This window comes from Condylura cristata, unplaced genomic scaffold (genome assembly GCF_000260355.1).
Source record: "Condylura cristata isolate star-nosed mole 26May11 unplaced genomic scaffold, ConCri1.0 scaffold00019, whole genome shotgun sequence".
Lineage (NCBI taxonomy): Eukaryota > Metazoa > Chordata > Mammalia > Eulipotyphla > Talpidae > Condylura > Condylura cristata.
The window spans coordinates 27627121-27639566 of NW_004567120.1; the positions used below are offsets into that span (position 1 = coordinate 27627121).

Below are 12446 nucleotides of genomic sequence, written 5' to 3' on the forward strand. Positions count from 1 at the left end.
CCCCCCACCACCGCTGCTCCCCTCAGCAGTGTACTCCGTCCATCTGCCTGCTCTGCTCCCCATTCTGTCTCTGGTGAAGCCTCTCAACCGCCCTGCACCTCTGGCCTGTACCCCAGCTCTGTATGCAGAAATAAATAGATCTTAAAAAAAAAAAAAAGAATATGGTTTAGAGCCCTCCCTGGTGGCTCAACGGGTCGGGTGGAAGCACAGCATTAGGAAGCTAGCTGCAGCTGTAGCCACAGCCTTAACGTGAGTTCAATCCCCAGCCAGGGAGGGGTCCCACATGGTTGCAGCAGACCTCTCCAGTCTCACCCCCTACTCCCCTCCGCAGTGTACTTCCTCAACCTGCCTTTCTGCTCCCCACTCTAACTCTGGTTTATTCTTCTCAGTGCCCCTGCACCTCTGGCCTGTACCCCAGTTCTGCATGCATAAATAAATAAACCTTTAAAAAAAAAAAAGAGTGAGAGAAAGAGCAAATATTGTTTAACTCAAACAATGTTTGCAATTCATTTTAGAGGGTCAGTTAGTCCAAGATGTCAGATGCTTGAAGATGCATTTTAGTCTGGTAGAGAGAAAAAACCTAGGGAATTCCTATGCAAAGCCATCTCTCAAAAGCTTATTGATATAATGAATAATGGTGGAAATGTGAAAGATGAAATATTAAGACTCAATACAACACCTCAGGTATTTCACAGCAATTACAACTAATACTCAGAGAAGAAACTGATCCTGGTAGGCGATGACACAACAATTTAATGATGTTTTTAACTTTGTAGAAATTAACAAAATCAAGTAATACTCGTGAAATGCCACTATTTCAATTGCCATACTTCTTTGGGTTTCAAATTGATTTTTCCTGTTGGGATTCAGTCATTTCAAAGTTGTCTTATGTTTGAAATAAAAAGGGAAAAAAAAAAAACATAGGAACTACTTTCTGCAAAATGGGAGCACTCATTTATAAAGCTTCACATTTCAATGGATTTTTAGTATTTTAGATTACCTCTAACCAAAATTTTCTCAGAAATAGGTCAATAAAAGAGAAAGCATTTTTATACCATGCTATCATGCTATTCTCAATATCACACACAATAAAATGCTTAACAACTATTTGAAAATACAGTGAATATTTAATTTTACTGTACTAACATTACTGAAGGCAAGAACAAATATATGTGACTTTACTGGAATTTTTGGAGCCAACATGTTTATATTCCACAAATTAAAATATATATGCCAAGGTAAATATAATATGAACATATCTAGAACTGTATATGTGAAAATTGCTCAATTCTGCTATATAACACAGATGTTGAAATTCTTATTTATAATGTGGTAAGCATGTAAGCATCAAGAAAGTCAAATAAACTTATTTTGACTTAATCAGAAAATTATTTTTTTCAAAGCATACTAGGCATTCATTGTACCATGTACTTTACTGAAGAGTAAATATTCAAAAAAAGAACTCATGGTTTTTGGTAGGTACTTACAATGTTGGAAATATATATATATATGTAAATCACTAATGACAGTAAAGTGTGATAAAAAAGAATATGTTGTGTTTTAACACTTTATTCATAATTGGCTATAAAGATAATTTCAGAAAAGAAAAAATGCTATCCATTATAAAATGTTCCAACATTTGTTAAATATAGATGGCAAATCAGAGATTAAACATTTTTGACCAGATTAAACATTTCTTGGCCTTCCTCTTTTATGTATGCGTCTATATGCTTTTCCAGATTACAATTACAATAAACACTCCCAAAATGTTAAAATGAGACTAATCTTCCCAAATACACAGAATTTTAAGATGCCTACTTTACTCTGAAAAATTCAGCTATTTCCTGAGAAGTTAAAAAACTTCTTGTTGGTTATGTAACTTGACCTGTAAAACAGACTGGATAGCAAGAGGTAGCTTGTTTCATTCATTATTTAAAACAGATTTTCTAGCAGTACACTCTTATCACTGAGTTTAAAATTAGTTTCAGGTGTTCAAACTTTCTATGATGCTTCATTCTATCAACTGCCACTAGAAGTGACATTGCCTCTATAACTCACTATTTCCCATGGCACTCCTAAGAAATTTCATACTAAGAAACTTCAATTGTAAGAAACATGCCTACGTGCAGAATATAACTACTAGTTATACCTAAGACTGATTTTTAATATAGAGATTTCTCTCTTAAAACACACCAAAAAATTAAAATAAATCTTTTTCTTATATCTAGTATGGAAAATTAGATGTGCTCAAATAAACTGCAGATTAAATACACTGAGAATTTTAAAAAGTGATAGTTCAAATGATTTTTCAAATTATCCACCTTTTTACCTTTTTAAGGAAAATACATTAAGAAAAGAGAATGAAATATGATGCATTTCAAGACTCCTTTGCCTATACTTAAATCATCACAAATTCTCCTCACAATAATGGCAACTCTACACTCTGTTCCACATGTAGTATACTGTTAATGCTTAAAGATTATGATGGAATATTTGTATAAATCAGTTATAAATTAAACAATTTTAAAACACCCACTGACACCTCACATCTTCATTATGTCAGCTACTTTCAAGAAACCATAAAATAATAAATGTTCTTAAAGATATGGGGAAACTGGAACCCTTGTATGCACTGTTGGTAGGAAAGTAAAATTTCTTAGTCCCCATGGAAAACAAAAACCAAAATCAAAGTTCAGATTAAGCATCTGTGCTCGTGGATATATAGCCAAAAGACCTGGAACAGAGTCTGGAAGAAATATTTACATACCTATGTTTATAGCAGCATTATTCACAATAGTAAAAGATGGAAGCAAACAATGTCCATCAACATATGATTGATAAACAAAGTGTGGTATATACACATAATGGAACACTGTTCCATCTTAAAAAGCAAGTAAAACTTGATACATGCTACAACATGAATGCATCTTGAGGAAATCATGCTAAGTGAAATCAGACAGTTATAAAAAAGGTAAGTGTTATAAGATTCCACTGATATAAAGTACCTAGAGCAGTCAGACTCGTAGAAAGGGAAAAGAGGATGTCAGATGCCATCCTTGCTAGCCGGGAGGGTGGTATGGGAAACTTTTTTTTTTTTTTTAGATTGATTTATTTATGTATACAGGACAGAGGTGCAGGGGCAGTGTGAGGATTCACCAGAGACAGAGTGGGGAGCAGAACAGGACCACTGATGAAGTACACTGCTGAGGGGAGCAGCAGGCAGGTCAGGAGAGTCTGCTGTGCCATGTGGGTCACCTCCGGGCAGGGACTGAACTCATGCTGAAGTGGCTTAAGCGTCTTAGTGCTGTGCTTTAACCCGCTGAGCCACCAAGGAGGGCCCTGGTATGGGAAACTTTAATAGGAGAGTTTCCATTTTGCAAGACAAAGTTCTAGAGATTGATTGCACTGCAATGCTAATATACTTAACTAAAAAATGGCCCCTGATCTTTAAGAAGGTAATTAAGGAAACCCTCACGCATACTCATTATTTTTTGAGCAGCTCTCAGTTTAGCATGGCAATGCCTATACAATCTTTCAAAGAACTGGTTTCAAGACGCTTAAAGGGAAAACTATGATTTCCTAGCAGTATCTATATTCCCAAACACCTTTATTTGAGACAATCTTCATGAAGAAAGAAAAGAGGGGAAGAAAGAAGAGAGTAGCAATAGGGATGACAAATGAGAATATCTTAGAATTGCTCTAAGAATTTGATAAATATATATAGAGAAAGTAAAATTACAGGACGCCTTACTTTAAGAGATATCATTTTCTATACAAATGATATGTCTTAATTTATCACATTTTAAATGTATCATGTAATGTTCTCTGAAAGGGTATGCCATTACATCAGTGTGTTTTCATTTGAAGAGTAAAGTGTATGACTCGGAGGTGGAGGCAGTGGCAATGTGTTAGAAACCACTGTCAATTGGAAATCAATCTGTAATAAAGATGACACTTCTAAAATTATAATGTAAGTCGATTGGAGAATATATGATTCCATTTTCAAAAATGTGCTTCATGTACAAATGCCAAGGAGTGCATGTATTGTGTAAAATGGGGTCTAGTTTTAGTCACATAGGGCATAATTCAAAAACAGTAACACCCAAGCCTGTATCTGTGGGTTAGTAAAGAACGAGACACAAAAAGGAGACATTTCTGAGGTGCTGGGGAATGTTATTTGATGAACTTACTAGTCTTAGAGAAAACTAAAATTGCTGCCCTCTGACTGGAACATTCAAGTTTATCATTTGTGTGTAATATAAAAGGCCAATATAGATGTTAAAATTTAATCAACATGAAACATTAATACCTTCGGTTGAAACAGGGGATGGCACAATAATGGCATTAGAAAGGGTGAAAGTTGCAACATTACTCTCACTGACATCATCAATGTGTTTGCTTCAGTGAACTGTACCTCCAAAGTAGAAAAACAAAAAAGTCACTTGTAAGGAACTATCATCAATACTTAGTTTTCTTCTTGCTCAACTGTAGCATGACCTATATTCTACAAAGAAAACAAAAACACACCTAACCAAAATACTGATTTTTGTTTACTTAAAACACAGCAGGGCCCTCCCTGGTGGCGCAGTGGGTTAAAGCACAGCACTAAGAAGCTTAAGCCACTTCCGCATGAGTTCCATCTCCGCCTGCCCCGGAGGTGACCACATGGCGCGGCAGACCTCTCCTGACCGGCCCACTGCTCCCCTCAGCAGTGTACTTCGTCGATCTGCCTGTTCTGCTCCCCACTCTGTCTGGTGAATCCTCTCACCCTCCGCATCTCTGGCCTGTACCCCAGTTCTGTACAAATAAATAAATAAATCTAAAAAAAAAAAAACAAAATAAAACAAAACACAGCAACTTTAGTATATTTCCTTCATCTTTGTTTGGCTAACATGTATACATTAGGGGAATTAAAAAGTTGATCATTACTAATACTATTTTGGGGGAGCCATTAGTGTTTAGTACTCACCAAACAACGTTCATCCAACTATAAGTCTTTTAATTACCTACTATGTGCCAGGCATACAGCAAAGAACGTAAACACTGACAGGCAGATACTAAAGAGTTTGGAACGAGGACCAGAAGACCTGGATTTTGAGGTATTATACCGCTTCTTGCCTTTCCCAAGTACAGTTTCTGTAGTGTTGACTTCCACATCTATGCTCCTAGCCCCAAAGGTCTTATGAGCTCCAGATCCATATTTCTAATTACTAAGCAGACAGTTCCATTTGGAAATCCCACGAGCATGTCAAATTCACAAGGTCAAACTATAAAAATCCAGTCTGTATCTTGGTGCTCATACTTTCCAGACTCTGACAAAGTATTTTCAAAACGACACCAGCATTCCTTTTCTACTCTCATTTTACTTCCAAACCCATCTCAAGCACTGCCTCTTCTGGGAGCCCTCCATGATCTTCCCAGGTAAAAGAATTTTCTATTCTTTCAATATTCTCGCTGCACTTAGCATGCATGCACCCTTAATATATTTACCTTCATAGTATAATTTGTAGTTGTTTTTTTTTTTAATTAATGGATTAGGTATCTTTCTCATCCACTACACCATAAACCTCTAGGGAGGATGTTCTGTTTTCTTATTGCGGCCTCTGTTTGGGTTTGAATGGATTTGTTGGAAGACATTAAAATTAATTACTTTTTACAGTGAAATTCTTTTTCAGTAGGTCTGAGTTGAGCCTGGAGCACCTCTCATTTTAAAAGTAGGTGCAAATGCCGCTGATATACTTGATATACTTCAATTTTTACAAATATACATATTTGTAACTAACAATCTGTAGCAATATAGGAAGGAAGAGAACTAAAATCAGTGTGGTACTTGTAAGTATCAAGCAGTGTACTAGATATTGGTGTTATCAATAGAATGATTGGGAATAGGTCAAATTTAGACAAGTTGAGCCACGTACTAATAGCAATTTACTAAGCAAACTATAGAGCTGGGGTTCAAACCCAGGTTTTCTGATTCTAAAATAATGTTTACTGCATTTCATCTTTGTGTCCCATATATGGTATCCAGATAAACAAGTATCAAAGTTTCTCTGCTGCCCTGCCTACCCATAATATTCCATACTATCAGTTACCATAATCACTACCATGGAAACTGTTTTTCAAGATATTCTTTAAGATGTTGGTCAACATGGCCCTCCCTGGTGGCGCAGCGGGTTAAAGCACAGCACTGAGAAGCTAAAGCCACTTCCGCATGAGTTCGATTCCCGCCTGCCCCGGAGGTGACCACATGGCGTGGCAGACCTCTCCTGACCCGCCCGCTGCTCCCCTCAGCAGTGTACTTCGTAAATCTGCCTGTTCTGCTCCCCACTCTGCCTCTGGTGAAGCCTCTCACCGCCCCTGAGCCACTGGCCTGTACCCCAGTTCTGTATGTACAAATAAATAAATCTTAAAAAAAAATGTTGGTCAATTTAATCCTTATTACATTTGATAATATTCTGAACAATCAATCTGATAAAATACTTTAAGCCAAGGAATTAATGTGTTAGCTGTTGCCCTGGATCTCCCAGTGCTGTGTATACGCGGTCTATCATGCTAGGTGTTGGGATGACAGAACACACATTCAAATGGTGGATGAGGGTATTAGATACCCACAGGTAAATGTATCATGACCTAGTGAGTGCTATAATAAAGACAGTAACAGAGCATTCATTGTGACAGCATGAAGAAGTTAAGTGCTTATTCTGTCTGGGATGTCACAGAGAACTCAAAACCAAACAAACAAACAAAAAACGGTGGCGGAGGGCAAAGGAGGCAAAACCATTGCCAGCCCAAAAGTACCGAGCAGTTACAGAGCACGCCTTCCTAAGGATCCCTGTGACCTTTCCAAGGCAACCTCCTGTCACCACACTGTCGTTTCACTGCTGCCACTTTGCATTCTTGGTGTCTCTAGATTCGCAGTAGGTCAGTAGTGGGGAAAACTTTCAGGCAGCCCTTTCAGCAGACCTTAAAATAACAACCCTTAAAGCAACCACCTGCGGCCTATGCAGCCTGCTCTCGCATTAGTACCTGTCGTTCTCACTGAACTGCATCCCTGAGCAGCTCACAGTGACATGTTTAATGTAGCTGGGTTACCTGAGACTTGCAGAGATTAGGAAGCTGTCAGTAAAACATCCGGGAGGGCTTTGTGAATTGCTTTCTAAAGTCACTCTAAATTAGCAATTAATGGAAATTTTTTGACAACTTGTTCAACACTGAGTACAGCCGGATAAAAATCAAGCTCTGGAGAATTCAATTTTGTTTATCATTAATGCTAGAGTATATTTAACAAATGAATTTTTTTCCGAAGTAGTCACCTCAATTTATTTCAATGGGTATCCTTGATTAGTAAACACTCTGTCTCCCATTAAAAAAAAAAGAGAGAGAAATAAACTCATTCCATAGAGTAAAAGGGAGGAACATAAATTTTTGAGTCAGCAATGTTTTTGAGGAGGAGTGTGTGAATATGTAGTTAAAGATAAATGGAACTAGCACTTTTTAATGCATAGTTATAAGTGACTAAGGTATTTTTCGGCAACCATGATAGGTTATTTGTACATAGAGATTTGTAGTTCCTGGTGTATTTTAAGTTCTTTGCATCTATGGGTTTTCTGCAGCACTGACAGGGCAACTTTTTCAATTATTTGACATCCACAGCTTATACAATTAATTGTACATCTGTAGCTCACCTTGTCCCTTAACTGGGTAATATTTTAAAATAGTAAATTTCTGCATATAATATAAATACATAGTTAAGCAATTTATTTTTAAAAAGCAAGTCGCCTGGTTTGGCATCAAAAATACATACCCTAGTGCAGAAAAGGGAACACTCAAACACTGTTGGCAGGAGTGTAGACTGGTTAAACGTCTATGGCAAATAATATAGAAGTTTCTCAAGACATTAAAAATAGATGTACCATTTGATACAGTAATTCCACTCCTAAGTATCTATCCAAATAATGCAGAAACACTGATATGAAAGGATTTATGCACTCCTATGTTTACTGCAATATTATTTATAATAGCCAAGCTATGGAAACAACCTATGTGCCCAAAGACAGAAGAAAGGATTAGGAAGACGTATATAAACACAATAATATGCTACTCGGCAATTAAAATAAAATACGTTCAGCTTTTGCAACATGAGTGGAAATGGAGGGGATTATGTCAAGTGAGTTAAGTCAGATGGAAAAAGACAAATAATTAATGGCATAAATTATATGTGAAATATAAGTAACAAACAAAGGGTCAGATAATGCCAAGCCACCATTACAACCAAGAAATCTGACTATACAATAAAGCCTAGAGGAGGGAAAGGAGGGGGAAGAGCAAATAGGGAAGAGAGTACAATGGACTCTGGTAGCAGAATCTGGGTGATTTGGTGGTGGGCGTAAACCAATATTAGCCTAATAAAGAAAAATATATACCTTAAAATATGAAAAAGTTAAGAATGAGTTAGTGATGAAGTGAAGGGCCAAATCAGACAACGAACAGAGAAGAGATACTCTTTAACACTTATTCTTTCCAGGATTCTCCCTGGTGGCGAAAAGTGTTACAGCGCAGCACTGAGAAAATGGCCGCAGCCGCCTCAGCGCAAGTTCCATCACCGGAGGTGAAGCACATGGTAGCAGCCCTCTCTAGTCTCGCCCGCCTGCTGCTCCGCTCAGTTCATACCTTACCGGTAAGTGAAGCATATGGCAAAACAGACTTCTCCGGTCTGGCCGGCCTGCAGCTCCCCTCAGTAGTGTATTTCAGTGGATTCGCCTGTTCTGCTCCCCACTCTGTCTCTGGTGAATCCTCTCACCCCCTGCACTTCTGGCTTGTACCCCAGTTCTGTATGCATAAATAAGTAAATCTTTTTTTAAAAAATTCCATTCCATAGTGAAAGTGCTATTCAATCTGAAACTTCTCTTAATGTTCCAAAACAAAGCTGAAATAACCATTAAAAACCCGATGACCAACAGGAAGATAGGCATTGAATTTTTCATTGACGTTCAGGGCTGTTTTGGCAAATGCCTATTTTTAAGTAATAATACAAACTACCCCCACAAAAAAATTTCAAAATTAATTTCTAAAATAATATATTTTAGGTAAATCTTCAGAGTGCAGGTTAGAATATTAAATTCCAGTGCCATCTACAATTTATACATTTTGCTTTATCTTCTGGTAAAGAAAAAAATATGTGATTTAATGAATGGATAAGTACTATGATGAAGCACTAGGAATATTTATGACTAGATGCGACAAATGGCTACCTTGTAAATCAGGGAAAATTTTAAGCAAATGGTGTGGAGGGGTCCAAAAAACAATAGCATTCAAAATTATTTAACTGCACACTTTTATTTATGTATTTGTGTACTTCTACATTTTTCATAGCCTTGAACTTTAGGTCTCCAGAGGCAAATACATTCATTCAGTAAATATTTACTGACTACCTATGATTTTCTAGGCATTAGTGGAGAAATGAGAGAATATTAAAAAAGGCAGTTATAGTCTTTGCTCTCAAGATACATACAGCTGAGCTGGAGACACATATAAGCACACATTAAATACATTTTACTGTTACTTAACAACTATATAAAACTGTTAAAATAATCTGTAAACAAAGGCTTATTTTCTCTATTTCTTAACTCACTTTTAGTGTTATATTAGTTGGTTCAGATTTCAACTGAACAGCATGAAGTCCATGGATACCAAGGCAGCATAGAAGTGCCAAAACACTTAATAAAAAACAGACACACCACAATACTAGTCTGAGGTCAGCACAAACATCACAGGTTTGAGAAGAGTCGCTCTCATCTCACTTCCAAAATTCTCATATGGATAACAGTGTACAATTTGTATTTCTGAGACCCAAATTACTTTTCAACAGAATCCTATTTATTTTTAGTCTCCAGTTCATCACTTTAAAACAAACTTCCTTATTGTATATAATCTATATTACACTTCCAGTTATAGCATGATTATTTTTAGTAATATATTTATACTACTGTAAGTAAGAATGATTGAAATCCACAAAATAAATTCTTATTAATTTGGAAGTTAGAAAATAAGACCTTTTTCAGAAGGAGTGAGGCCTGGCTCGGTTTTCTTTTTTCCTGTGACTTAAATGTTAAGCAGACTTGGAACATTTAAAGTATGCTCAAGTATAATATTTGGTATTAAGAACAGCAACAGCAAAAATATCCAGCTTGTATACTGGATCGGTGTACATTGTGCCCAGTTTGCCATACATTCTACATTTATACTTTGAATCCCTGCTTTGAATGATGGCACTGAAACTCTGTGCAAGATGCTTAAACAGCAAACATTCAAATATATTCTACAGTCTTGATAGTACTAAGGCAAGAAGTGAAAAAAACACACATTCAGTTATCTAGCAAGCGCTCAGGAAAATGTAAATAAGGGTTGAAGGAGAAAAAAATAATTAGGTTTTCAGATTAATTCTAAACATTCAGACAGCAGAACCCTTGCATTCCTAAGTGTGATGACCGACTGAGGTTTTGGTACATGAAACAAGATTACATGAGAACTTTTTTCAAAAAAATAATAAGCTTTGAAGTATGTTTAGCACCAACAACTTACAAACTATAAACACAGAGATTACAATTTGCAAATGGAATGTTTTTAAAAGCTGGTAATGCAGAACGTGTAATGTATGTTCAAATATATAACATTGGAACAATGCCATAAAACTGTGGCTAGCTCTTCAGAACAGAGATACCAAAACCTGGTTTTAAAAATATTCTTAAAAACCACGCATCTGTAATGAAAAGTAACTAAAACGTTGAATTAAGACTAGTGATGAAAAACAAAGTACACGTAACTCTAAATTGTAAACCATAAACTGCACGGCATTAGAGAGAGAGAATATGTCAACGGTGCAAATTATACAAACAAGAATTAGTCAAAATTCTCTGTATGTGAATTCAAACATGATTTTGGAAAGGTGTAGAAAATCTTAACGTTCTGATTGTCCAAAGGCTCTCTCTCTCTGCCTAATATACTAAACACAGGTAAGTTGTGCAAAACAAAAGCCAACTGAGTTTAAAGCACAAACAGCATGAGGAAGTGAGGGAGAGGGATCTGGGAGGTAAATCTTGGGCACTTTGAGAACATGGGGCCATCCTTAGCTCCAGAGTCCTGCATAGTGCCCGTGGAGGCCTGAAGGGAGAGGCCCTCCAGCCACAAACAGCTTCATGTCAGGCCAGTTGTAGCAGTGGGTATAGACTGCATTGGGGAACTCTTCCATACCACCGAAGTAGTTCATCCACAGGTCATCATGGTTGAGCCAGCCCCTGCCACAGGTGAGTTTGAGCTTCCTCGCTGAGTGCCCAAGGGGAGGACCAGGGCTGGACGAGGCCCTCTCTTCCAGAAACTTCTGTGCACGGATGTCATAGAAGAGCAGGCAGCCATCACCAGTGCCTAAGGTGACGATATGCTGGTAGAAGCTCAGAGACCGCACGTCGGTGCCACCCTCTCGGGAGCACAGGGGCCGGATATTCTGCAGCCCTTGGCGCAGATCTAGGAAAGAGAGGTGTGACTGGGAGCCGATGGCGTACAGGGATGGCTCATCACAGTAGGTCAGGCACACATTTTCTCTGCACTGGGGCAGCCTGAAGGACATCTGCCTGATTAGGGTGCTACCGGCTTTCCAAAGGTGGAAGAAGCCGTCCAGGGACACAGCTCCCAGCTCTTGGTTCTTGCCACTGAAGGCCAGGTCCCGTACCTTGCGGTTATTGGGGTTGGTGCTGGCTCTGGGGATGGTCTCCATGGCCTGGGGACTGATGTGGCCATACACCGGGAGCCCCGCGTCGTTGTGCCAGGCGATGCTGCCATTGACCATATCAGGATCTATCTGCCACAGCGCCACGGTGCCGTCGCGGGAGCCACTCACGACCACGGTATCACTTATCCAGGCGATGGCGAAGATCCAGTCCTTGTGGCCGTGGCGGTCGCCCAGGCACACCGGGTCCAGCGTGGGCAGCTGGTAGATGGCCAGGCTGTTGGGGTTCTCGCCGCCCGTGGCCAGCAGCGTCTTGGAGGGGTTCAGCTCGATGGCGTGGATGCCGCAGCCCGGCTGCGCTCTGGCCAGCCCGGGGCCCCGGTCCCGCATCAGCGGGATGCGCGTGATCTGACTCGACTGCACGTCCACCACGAAGAGCGTGTTGCACTTGGTGCCGCACACCACCTGCCTGGCGTTCAGCCATTGCGACGCGAACACCTTGTTGAGGGTGCCCAGGGTCAGCTCGCGCTCGCTCAGCAGCTCGGGCAGCTTCCGCACGGCGTAGCCGCGCAGCTGGCCCTCGAAGGCCGGGAGCCCGGCCGGGCCCCGCGCGCCCACCTCGCGGCCCCGCAGGTAGTGCACCAGCGATCGACGCGTCGCCGGCCGCTTCTGCTTCTTGGGCTGCAGCGGCCCCTCTCCGTCCGCAGCCGCTGAGCCCTGCGAC

At 39.5% G+C, this 12446-nt stretch overlaps 1 protein-coding gene across 1 annotated transcript in view; it reads right to left on the bottom strand.

Annotated features, from left to right (window-relative positions):
* Positions 1 to 11125: 11125 nt before the first annotated feature.
* Positions 11126 to 12446, bottom strand: part of LOC101630523 (DDB1- and CUL4-associated factor 12-like protein 2) — a 1624-nt gene continuing 303 nt past the window's right edge. The window contains exon 2 of the mRNA XM_004685783.1: positions 11126 to 12340. Within this exon, the coding sequence (XP_004685840.1) occupies positions 11126 to 12340 (1215 nt within the window). The remainder of the gene's footprint in view (positions 12341 to 12446) is intronic.